The following is a 22,096-nucleotide window of genomic DNA, read 5'->3' as shown; positions in this document are numbered from 1 at the left end:
ATATTCCATTGTGAATATAGACCACATTTTCTGTATCCATTCATCTACTGAAGGGCATCAGGTTGGTTCCACAGTTTAACTATTGTGAATTGTGCTGCTATAAACATTGATATGGCTGTGTCCCTGTAGCATGATGTTTTTAAGTCCTTTGGGTATAGACAGAGGAGTGGGATAGTTGAGTCAAATGGTGGTTCCATGCCCGTTTTTCTAAGGATTTTCTATACTGCTTTTCATATTGGCTGCACCAACTTGCAGTCCCACCAGCAATAATGTATGAGTGTACCTATTTCACCACATCCTTATTGTTGTTTGTATTCTGAATAGTTGCCTTTCTGACTGGAGTGAGATGAAATCTTAAAGTAGTTTTGATTTGCATTTCTCTAATTGCTAGAGATGTTGAATGTTTTTTTCTTATATTTGTTGATTGATTGTATATCTTCCTCTGAGAAGTGTCTGTTCAGTTCTTGGCCCATTTATTGACTGAGTTATTTGTTTTTTGTTGTTAAGATTTTGAGTTCTTTATATATCCTAGAGATTAGTGCTCTATCTAATGTGGATGTGGTACAAATTTGTTTCCAAATTTCACTTCACCTCACTGATTGTTTCTTTTGCCGAGAAGCAGCTTTTTAGTTTGAATCCATTCCATTTATTGGTTCTTGATTTTAATTCTTGTGCTATAGGAGTCTTATTAAGGAAGTCAGGGCCTAATCCCACATGATGGAGACTTGGGCCTACTTTTTCTTCTAATAGGTACAGTGCCTCTGGTTTAATTCCTAGGTCCTTGATCCACTTTGAGTTGAGTTTTGTGCATGGTGAGAGATAGGGGTCTAATTTCATTATATAGATTTCTATTACACTTTTTTTTTTTGCACAGATCTGATTTTAGAAGGAACTGTATGTAGGTCTGACCCTTTTATTTTAAAGCATTTTCATTGCTTCTTCAGACAAATATTGTATCAGATAAATATTTCATATACATATTACTCAATCTCTTTTATAAGATGGCACAAGTTGTCTTTGGCTGTAAAGAACACTTTTTCATCCATCACATGCCTAAAATCTGATTCAGGTCTTAAAAATTCTTGGCAGGAGGGCTGGGGAGATACCTCGGTGTTCAAGTGCTTGCCCAGCATGCATAAGACTGTAGCCTTGTTTTCCCGTCTTGGGGCAGGGGGTAAAACCATGATTACCTTTTTCTTTGATTATTTTAATGCATGGGTCTTAGACTTTCCATACTTGTGTGATACTACACAAAACTGATTTTTGGTGGCTTACTGGACTATACTCTTTTCAACTATAAAATTTTTAGCTACTTATAATTAATTTAGATATTTGTAGACATTCATATGCAAAATGCTTTCTTATTGTTATACTCCATGACATATTATTTGATTGTTCATACAAAAGTCAGTGAAATACTTATTTAATACTTATTTACTTAGTAGCAGAAAAGAAAACTTTTTAATGTTAACCAGAATTTTTCCCTGGTTGAAGAAAGGATTAATTCCCATGCAGAGAAAGGGATTGAGACAAGATGGTAATCAAGTGGCAGTGTGCATGTATTGAGAAGTGAGGGCTATTTGTGTGGGATATTAGGACTTTTATTCAAAGCAAAAAAGACCTAAGAATTCTCATAACCAAATGACACCATCACCTTTTTACAAATCAGGCCAGAATATAAGCATTTGAACTTCTTCAGAACAAATCTGTCCTGGAAATTCCTGGTGAGAACACTGCCTCTTGTTTTTTTCTATAATTTGTAATTTTATTAAAACTCCATTGACTTTTTAATTGAAGATTATTTTAAAAAAACATAAATGTTCTTTTTACTACATTAAAACTTACAAAGAAATTCAGGTGATTGGAGAACAAGGAGGGGAGCCCTGCTATGCTGGAATTTTGTCCTCATAGTGATAACATCTACTATAATGGTAAAGTATGAAAAAGGATCAAGTTAAAAGAAAAAAAGTTCTCCATGCTGATCTCCATATGGTTCCATTTTATAGACAAAAATATTGCAGTTCCCCAGAAAATCAAATATCTTCATTTTCAAATGTAAGAATTTAAAGAACTTCTAAAGCTAAAAAGAAATGACAAATTACCTTGCCATTTGGCAAAAGACCTTGGCAAATTACTCTACTATAGCCATTCTTTACCGTACAATTAGCTAAGTAATGCACAAGCTCAATTGGGCCAGAAACATTTTATTTCATTTCTCCCTTTAAAAACATACTTTATTTTCTAATTTAAACACAAGAAAATGATAAAGGTATATAGAAACCTAACAAACAAAAAATAAAGGCTGGCACTCCTCAGCAGTGACTAGTTGCCTGCAAAATAAGCCCATAGTTTCCTCTCCTCCAACTCTGTTAACTTCTCACCCATGCCCACAAGCTTGATATATTTTTTAAATCCTGCAATAAATGTAACACACACACACACACACACACACACACACACATCTTTTCACCCTCCACCCTCCCTGTTTCCTTCATTTCCCAATACTTTCTCCCAAACTGAGGTTTTCCATGATCCTCAACAATCTGCTCATCAACTGCCAAAGTAGGAATTGGTGAAGCCAACATAATCATAGCCAGCAGGCTGGCTTCGACCCCGTGGGTCCATATACTGCTGCATATGTATGGTACAGAATGACACTTGTTCTGGGGTTAAGGCCTAAAAAACATAAAAATAGAAAAACAGCGTTACAGAGACTTGAAATGGCTGGTTCCCTGAGGCATTTAGTTTGCTCTAAGTGTAGGAGGTGGAGAGCTTTTGGAGGGAGGAGCAAGCTCTGCTCTTATCACAACTTTTATTCATAAATTCATGATTTGTAATGAAAAAGACCACCTCAAATTTCCAGCGTGGCTCTTTCCTCAAGGAAAGAGCTAACTCATTATCACTGTTCACTCTCATTGCCTAAATTTGACTTGTTAAATACAAGGGAAATGAATTAGCATTAAAAGCTGAGCTGTAGGTTTTGGATTGACTCTGTTAGTCATCAGAGAAGCACTGCAGGATTTTGAGCTTCATTAAGACCAAATGAAGTGACCAAACAAATGACATATTGTGAAAAAGGAAGTCTGAGGGAAAAGAAAATGTGGGTATGTGGGTGGGGTTTTCAAAGTAAGGCAACTGAGATGACCATAATCCAGATCATGAAAGAACTGGAATCTGACCTGCTTCAAGTCCTCTTTGGTAATATAGGCCTTGCCCTCTGCCAGGGATTGGAAAGCATTCTCTATCTCATCACTGGTCTTGATGTTCTCCGACTCCTTGTCAATCAGGAATGATGTATAGTCCTCCAGTGAGACATAGCCCTTCCTGTAGGAGAAATGGAAGTGAAGATGGACTTTCCCAAGTCAGAGAAAAAGGCAGGCTCTCTTCCACGCTATTCAGTGTTCAGAAGACAGAGAGCATCTCTGTTCTCCAAGTTCCTCCTTAAATAAGCTCTCTGAGGCTAGGGGCTATACTCTTCGTCTTGATAATCTACCCACCTTACAGACAAATAAACATTGATAAGCTCTAGACTCTGTTCTGCATGGGTTGGTCTCTTTACACAGTTTTGGAATTTCCCATCAGCACCAGTCCCACATATTTAAATAATGGCTTGTCTTCTTTGGTCTTCTGTATTAGGAAGAATTGGTCCCAAACAGTAACTTATTCTGTCTTTGACTACACCACTCTCACAGTGCACACACCTCTACCCTCAAGTGGTAGCTCTTGAATCATCTAACATTCCTTAAGATCTCATATATGTGAAAGGATTCTTCTCTCAAGTTCCATCCTTTGAAATAGCTGAAATCCATAAATCAAACATAAAACATGAATTGGGAAAATTGCAGAACGAGGGACTGAGTTGGAATTAATGCCATTTACTTCTCAGTTATTCATGAAAGAAAATCAAGAGCTGCCCAATTCATTTATGGTTGGCTCTCGCTCTCTCTCTCTCTCTCTCTCCTTTCTGATCATCATATGAGCCGCATCCCTCTGCCACACTCTTCCTCCTCTGCCCTATCTCAAGTCCCAAGGAATGGTGCCAGCCTTCTATGAACTAAGACCTCTGAAACCAAGAGCCCTCAAATAAACTTTTTCTCCTTTACAATTGTTCTGATCAGATCTTTTAGTTGCAACAGTGAAAAACCTGATTAAAACACCATCCAAGCCCTAATCCCTGCCTGGATCTGACTCTTGGTCCTCTTCTTACCTTCCTGGATCCACGGCATCCAGGAACTTCTCAAACTTAGGCTCTGGTTCATCCTCCTCCACCATGGGCAAGTAATAATTGAGTCCTCGCAGGCAGGACCTGAATTCTTTGTGAGTCAAACGCCCTGTCAAATTCTCATCAAAGTGTCTAAAGAATAAAAACATGTTATCAAGCTCAAGAGAGAACCAGGACTAAAACAGATAGGAATAGGTCTTTCTTGTTGCATTAGCTACAAGTTTTTAGACATGTCATAGGTCTTGAGAGAATAGAGAGCCTCTCTGTATCTCTGTATTTTTTTAACCTAATGAATAGAGGGAAAATCATAAAGAATTGAGCATAAATGAAATGTATTTAGTCCAAGAATCTTATAGGCATTTCATATTAAAAGCTGTAGCTGAAGCAAATTAACATATTTAGATCTTCATTTAAGATCTCATCAAGTCACTCAGAGGGGAAAAAAAAGGATTACTTAGTTTTCAACTAATTCTGAATGGTCTGGGAAACAAAGCACCAGTCAACTAGGAAGTTCTACTCACTTATAGGTGGTGCTAAACTCCTTTAGAGTCTCCTCACTCACACCTATGGTATCCCTGGAAGGAAAGCAGAAATTAATCCATGAAATAAAACAAGAACAGCAAAAGACATCCCGCATGAAAGAGAGAGGAATTTTAAGAAACATTTACTATTTGAGTCATCTAGCTCAGAGTTTGACAAACTGTGCTCCAGGGGCCAAATCCAGCCTGCCCTCTGTTTTTACAGTCCATGTGTCAAGAATGGTGTTTCCATATTTCATACAGTTGAAAATAATCCAAAAAAGAGAGCATTTGATGAAACCTGAAATTCATATAGAATTCAAACTTTAGTGTCCATAAATAAAATTTTGCTGGAACATGTTCATTCCTGTATGACTGATCTATGGCTACCTTGCAACTCCATCAGCCAAGTTGAAATGCTACAACTGAAACCACTGGACTCACAAAGACGAAAGCATTCATAACAAGGCCTTTACAGGATTCCTTGCCAATTCCTGATATAGATAAAAAAAAAAAACTGCCAAAAATTTATGGAGGCCTAAAGAAGCTGCTTTGAGATAATTTATCTTTAAAAAACATTTTTACTGTTCTGCTCTATTAGGCCATACCTGAATATTTCTCCCATTCTAGATATTATATTTTGAATGACATTTTGCTAAAGGGAATGTTTTCTGAATAGATCACACAAGATGGTGAAGGGACTGCAAAAATTGGATGGAGTCACTTGTCGAGGTAGATAATGGGCAGACTCAGGGGAAAAGGCATGTGTCTTATTTCGTTATAGATCCCAGTGTAAAGTGAAATAGTCCCTCTGTGGAAATGAGAAAGAGCACTGGCTGTGGAGGTGAGTGCAGTACTCCTGAAGCAGCTCTTCAATCTAGTACCCCACCCCCAGCCCTTGGTTCAGTTCCTGCACCGTCCCTGCCCTGGCTGTCGACCCTCCATACTTGGCTTGGATCTGTTGCTCCAGATTGTGCTGCATTCGCATCCCCAGCTCGTGGAGCTGGTCCCACTGCTGGGCCAGACCAATGGTGCTGTATTTGATGTCGAGGATCAGAGCCTCTTCCATGTTGTCTCCCAGGTCCTCGATCTTGGTCAACTGACGCTTCATGGCCTGGATCTCCTTCTGCTTCCTCTGGATAAAGAGAAGAGAGGTAGTCAGTCAGACTTCCAGCTCCACACCTGGAGACAGGAGAGGAGTGAGGAGGCCGAGGACCTTGAGTTTCACTGAATTGCTCAGGAATTATTTTCAGGAACCTGCTTCTCTTTTATGAAAATCACTTCATTCTGTAGTCCTCTTTTCTGGAATAGTGGGATGTTTACGTGAGATGATGCCTATCATTCTGGTATTCTCTTTTAAATGTTTTTATTGGTGCATAATAATTATACTAGTCTAGTTGTTTTCACTAGGGCATATTCATACATGCACTTAGATTTGATCAATTTAATTCCCCAGTTCGTTCCCTTGTCCCCTCCTCCTGCCTTCCCCTGATACCCTTCTCCTACCTTACCAGTCCCCCTTCTATTCTTTAAAATATGAAGTTTAGGGTTAATAGCCATATCTTGGAAATAAAGAAGAGCAGAATTTCTGGGACTCATGCATCATCAACTCCCAGTGATTGCATGTGAATTATCTGCATTATTGATTGTGGCTGAGCTCTAAGTGTTCAATCCTGGACCCTTTCATCATCCTGCAGATGTGCATGGGCTGCTGCTGATACCCAAGCACATTATGGCAAATTTCTGCAAATTGCCTACGATTTCTCAATGAGGGAATACTGTCCCCCAAGGAGAGGAGGAATGAATTGGATATGATGATGGTGAGGGTTGTGTGAGAAAAGTTAGATGTTATAAGGCTTGGGGGTCCTCCAACTATCAACTCTAGTTGACACCTTACTCTTCTGTTGTTATGAAGAAATTAAATTTAATTAGATGTATTTATTTTATTTTCCTCTTGGGAAAAGGCAATTGAAAATAAGATGGAGAAACACTATTCTATGCCCATTGTTTCACTCAATTGTTGGGAGATAATCTAGATTCAGTTATAACATTTTACCACATTAAGTAAGAGCACAGATTCACTGATGTTCCAGGCTGTAAACTAGGAACCTTTCTATCTGCTCCCTTACTTAATTGTTACAGCAACTCTGTAATAGAGATATTAGCTCATTGTATAAATGCAAAACTGAGGTCCATATCTACAGTGTGGTGGCCTGTGGTTAGAGTGCCACTTGATGGCAAGAGGTGGGATTGCATCCTTAGCTTTGGGATTTATGGTAATATTTACCTAAAAACATCACCATGTTGCTGTTAAGTGATTTCTCTTGAGTTCTTTTTAAATTCTGGCAATGTCTTCAGCGAATAAACAATCATTACTTACTTTATTTGCATCCAATTGGGCTTCTAGAGTTCCTGTTTCTTTGAGTAATGATCTAGTTAAGAATCAAAGGAATACATTAGTCATAATATCAGAGGACAATATTTCATGCAGATGTAACAACTTGAAGCCCCTACACATCTCTGCTTCTACTTCTCCCAAATTATATGGCTTCTATAAAATGAAGTTTCACAAAACTAACTTTTCAAACCAAACCTTCTGTTTGTGGCAATCATTCAGATTGATGAGAAGGACACAGGACTGCCTAGGTCTTTCTTCTCTGCGTACGAGAAGACTTGCATGTGTATTTCTAGTTCTATTATTACATACAGTCATCCCTTGGTACCCATGGGGATTGATTCCAGGATCCCTATGAATACCCAAATTGTGGCTATTCAAGTCCCTTTTATAAAATGGCACATATTTTCATATAACCCCCCCTCACCTCCCACGCACTTTAAATCATCTCTAGATTACCCGCAATTCCTAATATGATGTAATTATTAAACAAATAGTTGATATATCATACTGTTTAGGTGATAATAAGAAAAATACTGTAAATGTTCAGTACAGACAATATTTTTCATGAATATTTTCAATCTACATTTGGTTGAAACCATAGATGCAGATCCGGTGAATATTGGGCTGACTCTGCACACTTAAACAATGTCAACAAGGCTCCACCTACTGGAATATAGGGGTAGAATAAAATAAATTAGCTTCTTTCTCATCCCGCATTTTTATTTATGCATTATCATAATGTAATGGGATCATGATGCCTCAGTTCTAAGATCGCCTTAACTAATTCTTCTAGAATAATATAAGAAAACAAACATGATAGCATGAAATACTGACCCATCCAGAAAATAAGCCCTGGATACAAAGGACCGGAACATGAATTGGAAGAGAGAAAAGAGAGATCATATGTTAACATGGATCACTTCAATTATCTTGTTCCTTCAGATCTACGAAACATTCTAAATCATTTGTTGCCATTAAATATGAAGCTTTCCACTCTGTTTCCAAAGTCTCTCCCACCCTGAGAAACTCTAAGCTTTTCATTGAAGCTCCTTGCTTTAGGACAGAGAGCACAGATGTAAAGAGCACAGATGTTTAATGTTGAGCACATACTGCCAGGGCCTGATAAGGGAACTGAACCAGAGACAGAGGAGAATGTGCTATTTCCTATGTATTTTTAGACATGATGCAAGAGTTCTTTTTGTTCATCTCATTTTCCTTACCAATGAGTATATAGAAGTAGCGTATGTTATGGCTTCTCCAGCCACTCATTTAAACATCAAAACTCCACAATTCTGACCTATCTAATACATACATTCTACCAACTTGGACCATTTGTTCTAACAACTATATCCTTTAGATTTTCACTTTTCCAGGTCATTTCCCGAGGAGATGTGATAAATATTATCTTCATGTATAGAACATTTTAGGCTTAACAAGTACAGTTACCCCTTATTAGCTCATTTGATTTTCATTAAAACTCTAGGGGGCAGGCAAAATAAGAGCTTCATGGTAGGTGCCAATAAGTACATATGAGCTTCTTGTTGTGCCAGTAAGTACATATGTGACCTTAAGCAAGTGAATTTATTAGGTGAATGTCTTCACACACTTAGAAATAATAATATTTGTTCCTTGCATTTTTCAATGTTGCTCTGAAAGGTAAGATCAGAGAGGAAGCAATTTGTAAAGCGCAATGTGTCATGTAAACATAAGGATTGTTATTATTTTGGACTGCAATTATAGGCAATAGGAGGAAACTGAGAATATTAAGGAGAGAATAAAGAAGGGTGAATATGGTGGCAGGATGAAATTCTTATTTTTTGAAGCTATAAGGATTAAAGCAATCAAATCCAAAATTATAGCACAGTCAGTATGTGATTTGGGGACATAGTGCATGCCATGGAAATCTCTCCACTCCCCTTCAGAATGCATGTCATCAAATAATGTGTGTGGCTTAGGGGTGTGGGGTTGGAGGGAGCCCAGCACACCTGGTCTCCTGAATCCACTGAAGGAAGGCACTGGCATTCTGCTCAAACTCTTGGCACATCTCAAAGTTCTTGACTTGTCTTGCCTCTTCTTTTTGTAGCTCCTGCTCTCGCTCCTAAAACCCAAACCATAGACAGTAAGACTCACATGAAAAACCTGCTTTTGCCGTTAGAGAACCAGTTTGTCAGCTCAGTTGGACATCCCTCTCCAAAATCTAACCTATCTTCCACAGGCACATGTCTATATGTTCCTATTTCTTCTTACCCACCTCCTCCCATCTCCAAAATGTAGAAAAGGCTTGTGTCACTCCACGTAAGTACTTACAGGAATATCTAGTAACAAGTAAATGATTAATAACAGCAAACTTCCCCTCTTCTCAATCTTTTTTTCTTTTTTTGATGTGTGTGTGTGTGTGTGTGTGTGTGTGTGTGTGTGTGTGTAGGGGGTAAAATTAAATTTAAAAGACCAGATAATCATCTTTAAATGGAAAGATAGTAAGAAGAGTTGCCATTAAAAATGGTGATGGGGTGAGTTTTTATTGGTTAACCTTTTATTTTTTTCACTTTTCATAGTTTGAATAATGCCCATCATCATAGATAACAAAAATTAAAAACAAACTCATAAAAATCAGTTTGGGTGGTATGTATAAAGTAGAGGATTCCTTGGATGGGGGAGAGATAGGACTTATGAATACATACATATGCACACACATATACCCAATGTGACTTCTTTGTCACAAACACTATGCTATTGCCCAATGTTTCTTAGTGTTAGTTTGTGACTCCTTTCTCAGTTTAATTACTAACAATGTTCCTTTTTTCCTTGAAAGACACCAACTTGGATGACAAATTAAGGGGTCATGCTCACTGTAGGCAAAAGTCACTCTTCTGCCTCAGGTTACCTTGATCATGTCAGGTAGTTGCTTCCAGATCCTTTCCAGCACCTCCACCGTCAGCCAGGTGTAAGGGCTAGAAGGCACATTTAAGGCCTTAATCTGCTTGTCTAGCGCCACCAAATAGTTGAAGTCTTCCTGAGCCCCAGCCAGGGAGGCCAGGAAGGCTTCGTGCTCCTTCTGCAGCTGCCGGACCTCCTGCAGCGACACGCAGTGCACAGGCTGTGACAGGTCCTCTTCCACGTTCTCACACCAGTTGTTGAAAGCTGAAGCCTTGTGTGCGAATTCCATGAAGAGCTCCTCAGCCTGCAGAGGAAGAACCAGACAGACTCATCCCTCCTGATAAAGCTTCTCAGCAGAAGAGAAGATTGAGGATAAAAATAATGACTGTCTTCTGAGAGCCAGCACTCTCAAAGGGTGAACTAAAACCAGGAGGGACCATGTGATCAGATGAACAGACAGGAGAGGAACAGCCCTGAGCTTAGGATTTTCTCACTGTGTGAAACTAGTCAAGTCTTTCATCATTTACAAATGAAAAACTGAATGAGTCTGAAAGTCATTTCACCTCTTAAGAGTTGGAGAGTGGCAAGGTAGTTTACAACTACATTCCTTATGGTAGCATGAGCTCAGGTTCTACCTGGTGCACACAAGACACGCAGAAATGGATGCTGAACAAATACAGGGAAAAATTATCACAAATCAGGCAACTCTTTTATTCTTTATCCACTTCCTCTTCTTTTCCTCCAAGTTTCTGCAGATCACATCCTGCTGACATTTCTGAGCATACTAAGTCATTTTCCTAGCTTCCCACTAGCACTTGTTTGGACTTAATCTCATGTCGGAAGCTTCTCAAACCACTGCTTTAAAACATTTCCTACACTTGACCTACATCCTTAGCATGAATCTATGTATTGTCTCAAGTTGCTCATGCTCTTGAAAGACTGAGTTGTCTATATTACTAAAAGAGTCTTTCCAAAAAAGCACGGATTTTTACAAATAGCAGGTGATCAAAAATAGTTTGAGACTTAAAATGCAACCTAGATTTTGGGTCAGCAGATTGTATTTCTAAGGAGATCTATCTTGAGAAAATATGAAAATGGGTTTCCTCTCCTACCCACCTCAAGACTTAAAGAAAATTCACCTAAATGGAGTGGAAAGGGATAAAGGTATTATACCATTACTTCTTGTGAACTTACTTCAACAATATATATGCTTAATTGATTTTTTTTTCATTTAAGATTTGTTTCTGTAGGCCCTATGTTCTTTTATTAACAGAGATTTGCATTGTGTTCTGGGTTCTTGTATTCTCGCAGCAGAGAATTTCAAGAAAGGCATAAAATATAGTAAAATCAGCAAAGTCTGTTAAAAAAAAAAAGGTACCCCCAAGGGAGAAGAAGGGCCATCCTGAGTGACAACACCTTTTTTTGTGAGCTCAGTTTTACTGGGGTATGAGGACAGAGTTGATAGAAAGTTCCACTCAAGTATCACCTTCAAGCTCTGGATTAATACTATATTGATTAGCAGCCTAATGGCAAGTCTTGGTCATCTTGGCCCAGCTGACAGGTTCTACTTAGAACTTTGGTTTACAGAATTTATTGTCAGTATAGGCTGATCTCAATAGTCCTGTTTTCCAAGTTTGCAAATCTCAGGTCTGTATTGTTTGAGCATGATCTTGCTTAGGATGTTGTAGCCATCAGGCCCTTTTAATGCATACACTCACCCTTGATTCTTACCTCCTGAATTTATCTATACTTTGTCCTGTAGTAAGAGTAATAGTTTATAAAGCTGGGATTAGGCAAGGGTCCTGAAAGAGCTATCTTTGTCAGCCCGTACAACTCCACTAGGGCAGAGCTGTTGATTGACTGGTTTGCTCTGTACTATTTTTTTCAACCCCTGACTGACTGATTATGTCTAACTGCTACCTAACACTTAAGCAGAGTAGAAATTAACTAAGGGTCCAGACTGACTTTCATGTGTGTGTTTGTTTCTCAATTTCTCAAACTCCCTGCCTTAACTTATTACCAAGTACAATGCTTCTTCTGGTCTGGGGATGCTCAAAAATTTCCCTGACCCTCTTTTATTATTGATATACTTTATAATATATATACAATGCCTTAGTAGCCACCACTGGAAAAAAAACTTTAATCACTTATATCCATATAGAATTTAGTGGTTTCTATTGCATTTTCAGATCCAACATCTATTTTAGTAGTAATGACAGAGGAAGTCAGGAGAGGTTGGCAATATTGTCCTTTTTCTTAAACGGGGAAGCAAGTTTCAAAAGAAAGGTCACCTGACCTATATAAAGGCTTCCCACCTAGGAAATGTCAATATGAGTTGAGAACATGTTTTATGGCTACTATCCGGTACTCCCTTTATTTGAGTTAGATAAAACTACAAGGTCAGCCTTCACTCCTCCCTGCCAGTTTTAGTTCTAAGTATGCGAAGACCTTCTACCCTTCTGTTCCAACCACCTCTTCTATTAACTGAGTGTTTCTGACTTCCGTCTCAAGTTGGTTGTATAACCCATCAATCCATTTTTAAAAGCCCACCTTTTGATCTAAGAAAAAAAGGACTCATTTTCATTCAACCAGAATATCTTCTTGATCTTTTTCAATGCCCTAATTTGTCTTTAGATTTTCCAAACAGGGTTTCCAGTGTCTATTTCTAAATTCCATGGCTAATATCCATATGGCTGAGACCTAATCATGCCTCATCCTTTTCCTTACTTTCTGTAGAGGCAGCTGCTTTTCCAGCAATTTCTCTCTGTGGGCTGCAGAGGCTTCCAGCAACTGCTCCCAGCGCCTTTGCAAGGTGTCATGGCGCTCCTCAATGGCTTTGCTCTGGCTGTGCTGAGCAGCTACCAGTTGGTCCTTCAGCTCAGTGATCTCAGCAAGTTGCTCTTGCTGGAAGCTCTGAAGACTGGCATCCAGTGTGTCCTGAGAAAGACCAATAGAGAGGCAATCAGCAGGAAAAACGTATGGGTTCCAGGAGGTCATGCACACCTGGCTTCCTCAGACTTTTATCACTTAAAAGATGAAGACAAGGCAAGAATTAGGGTGCTGGTCAAGAAACAGCAAACATGACTTAGAGGCTTAAGGGAACACTTGGATTTGGAATTTTGTCTATGTTCCATTGTATGTAGACTTTATAATCCAATGTTAGACTAGTTATAAAAACTAATATTAAGGGAATATTGGATGATAATATTATATTCCAAATTTTCCCCATCAAAATTAAACCTTTCTATAGCATACACACTTTCCCAGACTCTCTTACATCTTTTACTATACACTGTGTTCTAATTAGTAGCAGTGTCTTACTAAAGACCTCAGAAGGAAGTGCACAAAACTAAAAAAAGACCTCATACAGGTGGCAGTTACACAAATTTATTATTTTGTGGATACCAACATCGAAAAATTCAGGAATTTAATTTCTAGCTTTACATGTTGGCTTGTGTTAGACCAAATCTCCCTTTGAGAACAATTTTAACACCTGGGTAAAAGTAAAAAAAAAAAAAAATCTGGGGAACCAAAGATTGGAGGGGACATAAAAATAAAACTGTAGAAAAGTTGATTCGATATTGGCCTCCCTTCCCTCTCAAGGCATTTTAAATTCCTAAACTGCATAGGAAACACGTCCTAGAAGCCAAACAGAAATAGCTAAGGGTCTAAAATGCCAAGTAGAATTTTTGGTAGTGTTACAAGGCTGACTTCAGGATCCATCAAGACAGAGCAGCCCTGATTATAGGACTTTCGTTAAAACTTCTAAAAGGCCTGAGGACTAAGAGCAATGTGTTCAAACCCCCAACAAATAAATATGAAATAAATGCTGAAACTATGTTTGGAATCACTTTAATCCCTAATCAAAAATTGAGGAGACTGGATGGAGAAGGGTTGTTAAATTACCTCTTTAAACCAAAATTTGTGAATTAATTTCTTTAATCCACAAATGTAAATAAACTATAAATAAACTCATTTTTTCAATAAAAATTATCACATTAGCAAAAGTAAAGTAATACCCAAAAGCATGATATTTACAAGAGACACATCTAATATATTATTATATAAAACTTTAAAAATATCCAAAGGATAGAAATAGATATACACTGCAAACATTAAAAAAAGAAAATTAGTGTAATATATTACTATCTGAATAAAAGTGTTTAAGTCAAGAACTGTTATGGACTAGAAAGAGGAGCATTTCATAAGCAGAAGTATCAGCATATAAGATGATTTCATGATTCTACCTAAATTTTTAACCTAGACAAAAACATATAAAAATAACAATGTATTTTTAAAACATAATGACCACAATCTGGTTGATAATGTAAACCACTGTAAAATGCATGGATCTATATGAAATATTCACAAAAACAGAATATTTATTGGTTATAAATAAATATTCTGAAATAATATAGAGGATATTTTCAAAATACAATGTCATTAAACTACACATAAACATCCAAAAAAAAAAAGATAATGAGAAAATTTCCCAGTGTTTACAAATTAAATAATGAATAGGTTAAAAAAGAAACTCAATTAGATGTAGCAGAAAATTTAACTGAAAGATAATGAAAATGACAAAATTTGTGGAATACAGCTAAATCCTTGCTTAGGGGAAATTTATATACTTACATCCATGTGCCTACATGAGAAAAGAAGAATGGTTAATTTTTTTTACCATCTCAAGAAATTTTAGAAAAAAAAACAATAAGAGCATCAAGTTGATCTACAAGAAAATGAAAAAGAGATAAAAAGATATTGCCCTAGATTGGATATGGCTTAAACACATATACTTCCCCCAAAGTCTTATGTGTTGGAAGCTTAGTCCTCAATGTGATGAGTGTAGGACCTTTAGGGGGTGGGGTGAGTTACGCAGGTATGTAGCTCAATTGGAAGTACACCCTCAGCAGGTACTGTGGAACCCCTGACTCTCTCTGGCTTCTTGTCTCTAGCTGTGACTTCTTTCTTTCTTTCTTTATTTCATACATGACAGTAGTGGAGTGTATTAATTCATAATTATCCATTCACAGCACAATTTTTCATAACTCTGTATATAAAGTCTGTTCACTGCAAAAAACAAATGCCATATGTTTTCTCTGATATAAGGGGGTGGTGACTCAAAGTGGGGTAGGGAGGGAGAGTGTGGGAAGAAGATTACCTCTAAATAGGGCATAGATTTGGGAGGGAAAGGGAGGGAAAAGGGGAATAGCAAGGATGGTGGAAGGAGACCCTCATCATTATACAAAATACATGCATGAAGATGTGACGTCTTTTTGCACACGTTCCTACGATCCCCTCTGGGGCCCTCATTAAGCTGTTTGGACTTCCATCCTCAAACTTTGAATTAAATAAACTTTCCCTCTTGATGAAATTAACCTGCATTATAACCATAAAATGGACTGGTACAGTCATTAGTGCAATAGAATGCACCAATAAACAGAGAAAAAAAATTTAAAAAGCCAAAAGTTGATTCTCTGCAAGATGATGAATACCAAGGTCACAAAGCTAGTATGTGAGAGAGGTCGGGGGAAACAGAGAGAGGGGGCAAGTTACCAATACCGAGAAGGAAAAAGGGGACACACTACAGATGCTACAGACAATGAAGCCACAGATCCTGGAAATGAAGTCACTGCAGAGAACTGAGCTTCTGTGAGATGTGGGTTTAGGGCTCCCTGGCACCTGTCAACATGGCAGCCTGGTCTCACCTGCTTTGCCAGGAGAGTGAGGAAGGCAGTGAGGTCCTCACCGTTGAACTTGGTCTTCAGGCTCATTTCCTTCTCAGCTAAAAAGGAAAGAAAATGAATAAAAAGAGAACAAATGTTGGTCGTCAACGAACCCTTTTTTGACAGAATGTTTTTTTTTTTTTTTTTTACCCACAGAAAACATGAAAAACTCCTGATTCTCCAAGGATGTGGTTCATGGGATGGGCAGGGGCGGGGGGGGGGGGAGGGTAAAATGGTTGGTGTTTCTAAACTGATGAAGGATAAAAATGACAAACAGATCTAGGGCTAAGAAAACTTTTGAGTGTTTCATAGAACAAAAGGAAAACTGAACACTGGATATAAATTATAAGTGTATCAATCATACATTATAGTTTATTTCCTAGAATTTTTGTGATGATTCTACCTTTTTGAAATCGTACATCCCCCTCAAAAAAAAAAAAAGGGTTCTCTGGAATTATCAGTTCCTCTAGCTGTGTGTGTGTGCGTGTGTATGTGTGTGCATGTGTGTGTGTGTGTGTTTATGTATGTATACACATGAGTATAACTGTGTCCAGAATGGATAAGTGTGGGTAATAAAGGGAGTACCTTTTGTTTTTTAATAGTGAAAGAAAAATCCCCAGAGACTACACTAAAATGAAATGTATCAGGATTTCTTAAATCTAAGGGATCCCAGCCTTGACACATACCTATCCAGGACTCCACCACGTCAGCCTTCCAGTTAAATTGCTGGAAGGCATGATCATCTTCCAATTGCAACTTCCAAGCTTCTATTGCGTTCGCCAGAGAAGGGACCTTTTCGCTCAGGACCTGGATCTTGGCAGAAATTTTCTCCTTATTCTGAATTTCTTCCTGCAACACCAAGGTGGAGGGGAGAGGGAAACAGACACATATACTAATGAGTGCCCAGGCTAGAAATGTGAATTCATGAGCGCTATTAAAAATTCTCATCCCTTTTATTCCAAGTATATAACTACTGTCTTCCAAGTCTAGTGTAATCATCCCATTACTCATCCACTCCCAAGAAGGTTATTTCTACTCTAGTATTTGAGGAGCTTGTCGTGTTTGTATACGTAAGTGTCATTTTCTTAGTTGAGGTTTGAGCTTCTAGAAGGTATAGAGTCATTTCTCTTTAGGGGTCTCCACATAGCACTTAGATCAATGAGGTTTTGTAAAAATAATATGTAAGCAAAAAAAAATAATTCTCAACTTGCAAAGAAGTATATGTATGTTTCTGTTCCTTTGTATTCTCAGAATACTCTAGGGCCAAAGCCAGTGACAAGATCTTAATAGCACAGCAAAAGTGTCAACAAATGATTTAAGGAAAGGTCAAAGGTGTACATATAAGAACTGGAAGAACAAAATTCCAGAAAACAGCAACTGAGTAGCTAATTAGTTGTTTGGGAACAAAAGTAGCAAAAGCATTTAAGAGGTTGCTAAAGTTCTGTGTATGATTTCAGCATTACTCATGACTATGTTTGGGGCACTTTCTTTCTCAAAATAAAAATTAGACATGGAGTCCCTGGGTGAGCTCACCTTACTCAGGATATCTTCTCCTTGTGCACACACATTTTGTACTCGGGTCTCATGGATAGTAAAGTCATTAGTCAAAGCTTCGTGCTTCTTTAAAATGTTCTGCATAAATGAAATCAGTGAAAATCAGAATATCCAGGCTGAAAAACCTGTCTCTACCCACATTCAGGCTCATTGTAATATTATTCACCAGGATTGATTCAGGTTAATGGACAGACTGGATGAGTGTCTACAGCCTCTGGAAAAACTGTACAAAATTCCTCTCAAGAGTCTTCTGTTGAAGGTAGTCTTCTTGGAAAATAGAACTTGTAATGTAACTGACACTGTTTCTAACTTATCATGTGACCTTTACCTTTTTCTGATTTTTTTAATGAGGGTAATATATAAAGATGCCTCTGTACTGAGATTTATACAATTCTATGATATGTTACATCTATCAGAAAAATAGTAAGTTTAGGATACCTAAACTAAGAACTTATCCAAAAGTGGTACAAAGAGGGTTAAGGAAATGGTCTTTGCATGTCACTGCAAACCTTCTGTGTGTCTGATTGCCCAATGGGAACATGGCATCTGTTCAGCTGGCAGAGTGGAAAGAGAAGAGAGAATGAGGCATGAAAAGCACTGCTTTTCCATCTTTTGCTGTATGTTCCTAAGAAATATCTGTACCAGTCCTCGTTACCACCACCACTGCTGCCTTTTTGCATTCCTTTTGTCATACAGCATCTCATTCATATTTTATCTTAAACACCATAGTAACCCAGGCTAGAGGAAGAAATAGAATTTCTATGACAAATATACGTTTGCAAATTCACCATTTGAAAACAAAACCTTTTCAACACACAATGATCTTAAGCATTGCCGTCAGATAGTCACTCCTTTTAAAACAAGATGGGCTGCATTATATTTTATGTTCCTTTTTTTTCCCCAGAAGCTGTAAATGGAGACTGGATGGATGGATTCTTAGAAACATACAACCTACCAGGACTAAGTCATGAAGAAACAGAAAGTCAGGAAACTCTGATAAATAGTATAGAGATTGAATCAGAAATCAGAAACCTCAGAGTAAATCCCTGGACCAGATGGCTTCACTGATGAATCCAGCCAAGCACTTAAAGAACTAATGATAATCCTTATCAAACATACGAAAATTAAAGACAGGGAACATTTCCAAATGTCTTTATGAAACTAGCATTACCTTGATATCATAGCCAGACAGAGAACTCACAGGAGATGAAAAATATAAGCTAATGTTCTTGATGAATATAAATACAAAAATCCTCAAAAAACAATAGGAAACTAAATCCAACAATACATTAAAAGGATTATATACCATAAGTAAGTGGGATTTATTCCTAGCAGGCAAGGATGGTTCAACATGCAAATAAATATCTGTGATACACCCATTGGCAGAACAACAGTACCCTTTTACAATAAATGTTCTCAACAAACTAGAAACAGAAAGAGTACCTCAAAATGATAAATTTCACATACAAAAATCCCACAGCTAATATCATACTCAATGGTGAAAAACTGAAAGCTTTTTCTCTAAGATCAGGAACGAGGTAGAGATGCAATTTTCCTAAGTCCACTCAACCCAGTATTGGGAGTTCTAGCCAGAGCAATTAGGAAAGAAAAGAAGAAAAGAAAAGAAAAGAAAAGAAAGGGCATCTAAATCAGAAAAGAAGGTGTACATTGTCTCTATTTGCAAATAATGTGATTTTATATATATATATATATATATATATATATATATATAGAGAGAGAGAGAGAGAGAGAGAGAGAGAGAGAGAGATAAAATTCCATATAAAACTGTTAGAATTAATAAACCAACCAGGAAAGTTATAGGATAATAATCAATATACAAAATTCAGTTATATTTCTAAATACTAACAATGAATTATCTGAAAACAAAAGAAAGGTGACAGTCTTACTTGAAAATAAGTTTAACCAAGGAGGTGAAAAACTTAAATGCTAAAAATTTCATAACATTGATGTAAGAAATTAAGAAAAATATGAACAAATGGAGATGTATCTCATGTTCATAGATTAGAAGGACTTAATGTTGTTAAAACGTCCATACTACCCAAAACAATCCACCCATTCAATATAATTCTTACCACAATTCTAACGGCAATTTTATATAGAAATAGAACAAATCAATTCTGAAAACTCATAATGGAACCAGAAAAAATCACGGATACCCAACCAGTGATAACAAAGAATAAAAAGCTGGAGGGAATACTCTTCATGATTTCAAAACATATTATGAAGCTATAAATAACAGTATGGCATGGCAAAAAGAAAGACACAGACCAGAACAGAACAGAAGAGATATCACCTAAATGAATCCATGCACATACCATCAACTGAAAAGTGTCAAAAATGCACAATGGAGAAAAGACGTTCTCTTTAATAAATAGTTCTAGAAAAAACATTTATTAAAGTTTATTAAAGGGCTTGTAGGCCCTTATCTTACATAATACCTCAAAATCAACTCAAAGTGGACTAAAGATTTCAGCTAAGACCTGAAACTATAAAACTCCTGGAAGAAAAAAAGCAGAAAGTTTCAGAGCATTGGTTTTGGCAATGATTGCCTAGATATGACACTAAACTCACAGGCAACAAAAACCAAAATAAATAAGTGGAGCTTCATCAAACTAAAATTCTGTGTACAGCAGAGCAAACAATCAACAGAGTGAAATGGTAACCTACAGAATAAGAGCTAATTCATGCAAACCCTTTGTATACATTCAAAATGTATAAAGAACTGCTCACCCAATTAAAATAAAAAGAACCGTTCAAACTCACTACTATAAATAAGTAAATAAACAAAAAGTAAATAAATAAATGAACAAATAATAACTTGATCAAAAATGAGCTAAGAACTTGAGTAAAATTTTTGCTAAAGAAGACATGAATGGCCCACTGGTACATGAAAAAATAGTCACTGTCACTAATCACTAAAAAAAAAAATATAAGTTAAATCACAATGTGAAATCATCTCATACCTGTCAGGCTGTTTATTAGCAAAAACAAAATCAAAAGATGGCAAGTGTTAGTGATGGATTGGAGAAATTGGGCCCCTGGTACCCATTATAATCCCCATTTATAATGGTGCAGTTGCTATGAAAAACACAGTGTGAACGGTCCCCAATAAATTGAAAACAGAACTACCACATGATCTGGAAATCCTGATTCTGGGCATTTATCTAAAGGAATTGAAATCAGGAGCTTGACAAAATATGAGCATTCCTATGTTCAATGCAGCACTATTCAAAATGGCTGAGATGTCAAAACAGCCAGAGTCCATTCACAGATGAATGGATAAATCAAGTGTGGTCTATACATACAATGGGATTACTGCTCAGCTTTATAAAAGAAGGACGTTATGCAATGTGTGACAACAGAAATAAAACGTGACATTATGCCGAGTAAAATAAGTCAGTTTCAAACAGAAATATAGCTTGATTGTACTTATGTGAGGTAAACAAATAGAATAAAAAGAGTGAAACAAGGCAGACTCAGAAAGTCAAAGGTTGAATGTTTTCTCCGATAGGTGAAAATAAAATAAAATAGCAAAAACACAAAATGTTAGCAAAGATATGAAGAAACTTTATCACTAGTGCAATTGGTGATGAGGCTGTAAAACAGTACAGCTGCTTTGGAAAACAGTTTGGCTTTAAAAAATAAATTAATAGATGATTATAGTACAGCAATTAGACTCCTAAACATTTGTCCCCAAGAAATGCAGCATCACATTTGCTTGGAAATCTGTATATAAATATTTATAATAGTTTTTCCCAAAGTAGCTAGAAAGTAGAAATGACCCAAATGTCCTTCAACAGGTGAGTGATTGAACTGTGTATGCTCATACCATGACACTATACAGCACTAAAAAGGAATGAGCTATTGTTGTAATATAAAATGCTGAATTAATCACCTGCGTTTTATGCAGAGTGAAAAAGCCAATCTTCAAAAGTGACATATAGTCTTATTTCATTCACATAACAGCCTTGAAATGACAAAAAATTTTTAGAAATATAGAACAGATTAATGGTTTCCAGTTGGTGGGAATGGGACAGGGTTAGGAAGGAAGTGGGTGTGGCCATAGAAGAGCAACCGGAGAGATATTTGTGGTGACAGTAATGTTCTGAATCTTGGCAGTGGCAATATTCTGGTTATAGATTTTCTTGACATTATCATTGGAGGAAACTTGGTAAAGGATACATAGGATCTCTCTAGATTATCATCATCATTATTATTATTATTTGTACTAGGGATTGAACTCAAGGGTACTCAACCACTGAGCCACATCCCCAGCCCTATTTTGTATTTTATTTAGAGACAGGGTCTCACTGAGTTGCTTAGTGCCTCGCCAGTTGCTGAGGCTGGCTTTGAACCTGTGGTCCTCCTGTCTCAGCCTCCTGAGCCGCTGGGATAACAGGCGTTGTGCTACTGCCCCCAGCTCTGCATTATTTTTTAAAAATGCATGTGAATCTATAATTCTCAAAATCAAAGGGCTTGATTTTTTTTATTGTTGGTTGTTCAAAACATTACATAGTTCTTGATATATCATATTTCACATTTTGATTCAAGCGGGTTATGAACTCCCATTTTACCCCGTATACAGCTTGCAGAATCACATCAGTTACACTTCATTGCTTTACATATTGATATACTCATGTCTGATGTATTCTGCTGCCTTTCCTATCCTCTACTATCCCCCCTCCCCTCCCCTCGCCTCCCCTCTTCTCTCTCTACCCCCACTACTGTAATTCATTCCTCCCCTTTGTACTGTTTTTCCCTTTCCCCTCACTTCCTCTTG

The 22,096-nt window shown here is 37.3% G+C and overlaps 1 protein-coding gene across 1 annotated transcript in view; it reads right to left on the bottom strand.

The window, feature by feature from the left end:
* Positions 1–2,550: 2,550 nt before the first annotated feature.
* Positions 2,551–22,096, bottom strand: part of Spta1 (spectrin alpha, erythrocytic 1) — a 76,392-nt gene continuing 56,846 nt past the window's right edge. The window contains exons 40-52 of the mRNA XM_026407964.2: positions 17,275–17,373; positions 16,428–16,590; positions 15,724–15,800; positions 12,743–12,952; positions 10,023–10,319; positions 9,124–9,236; positions 7,973–7,990; positions 7,121–7,172; positions 5,688–5,875; positions 4,744–4,797; positions 4,208–4,354; positions 3,180–3,324; positions 2,551–2,676 (exon numbers count right to left, since the gene is read on the bottom strand). Coding sequence (XP_026263749.2) covers positions 2,551–2,676; positions 3,180–3,324; positions 4,208–4,354; positions 4,744–4,797; positions 5,688–5,875; positions 7,121–7,172; positions 7,973–7,990; positions 9,124–9,236; positions 10,023–10,319; positions 12,743–12,952; positions 15,724–15,800; positions 16,428–16,590; positions 17,275–17,373 — 1,689 coding nt within the window. The remainder of the gene's footprint in view (positions 2,677–3,179; positions 3,325–4,207; positions 4,355–4,743; positions 4,798–5,687; positions 5,876–7,120; positions 7,173–7,972; positions 7,991–9,123; positions 9,237–10,022; positions 10,320–12,742; positions 12,953–15,723; positions 15,801–16,427; positions 16,591–17,274; positions 17,374–22,096) is intronic.

This window comes from Urocitellus parryii, chromosome 11 (assembly GCF_045843805.1).
Source record: "Urocitellus parryii isolate mUroPar1 chromosome 11, mUroPar1.hap1, whole genome shotgun sequence".
Classification (NCBI taxonomy): Eukaryota; Metazoa; Chordata; class Mammalia; order Rodentia; family Sciuridae; genus Urocitellus; species Urocitellus parryii.
This window is presented reverse-complemented; position numbering and strand designations above follow the sequence as displayed.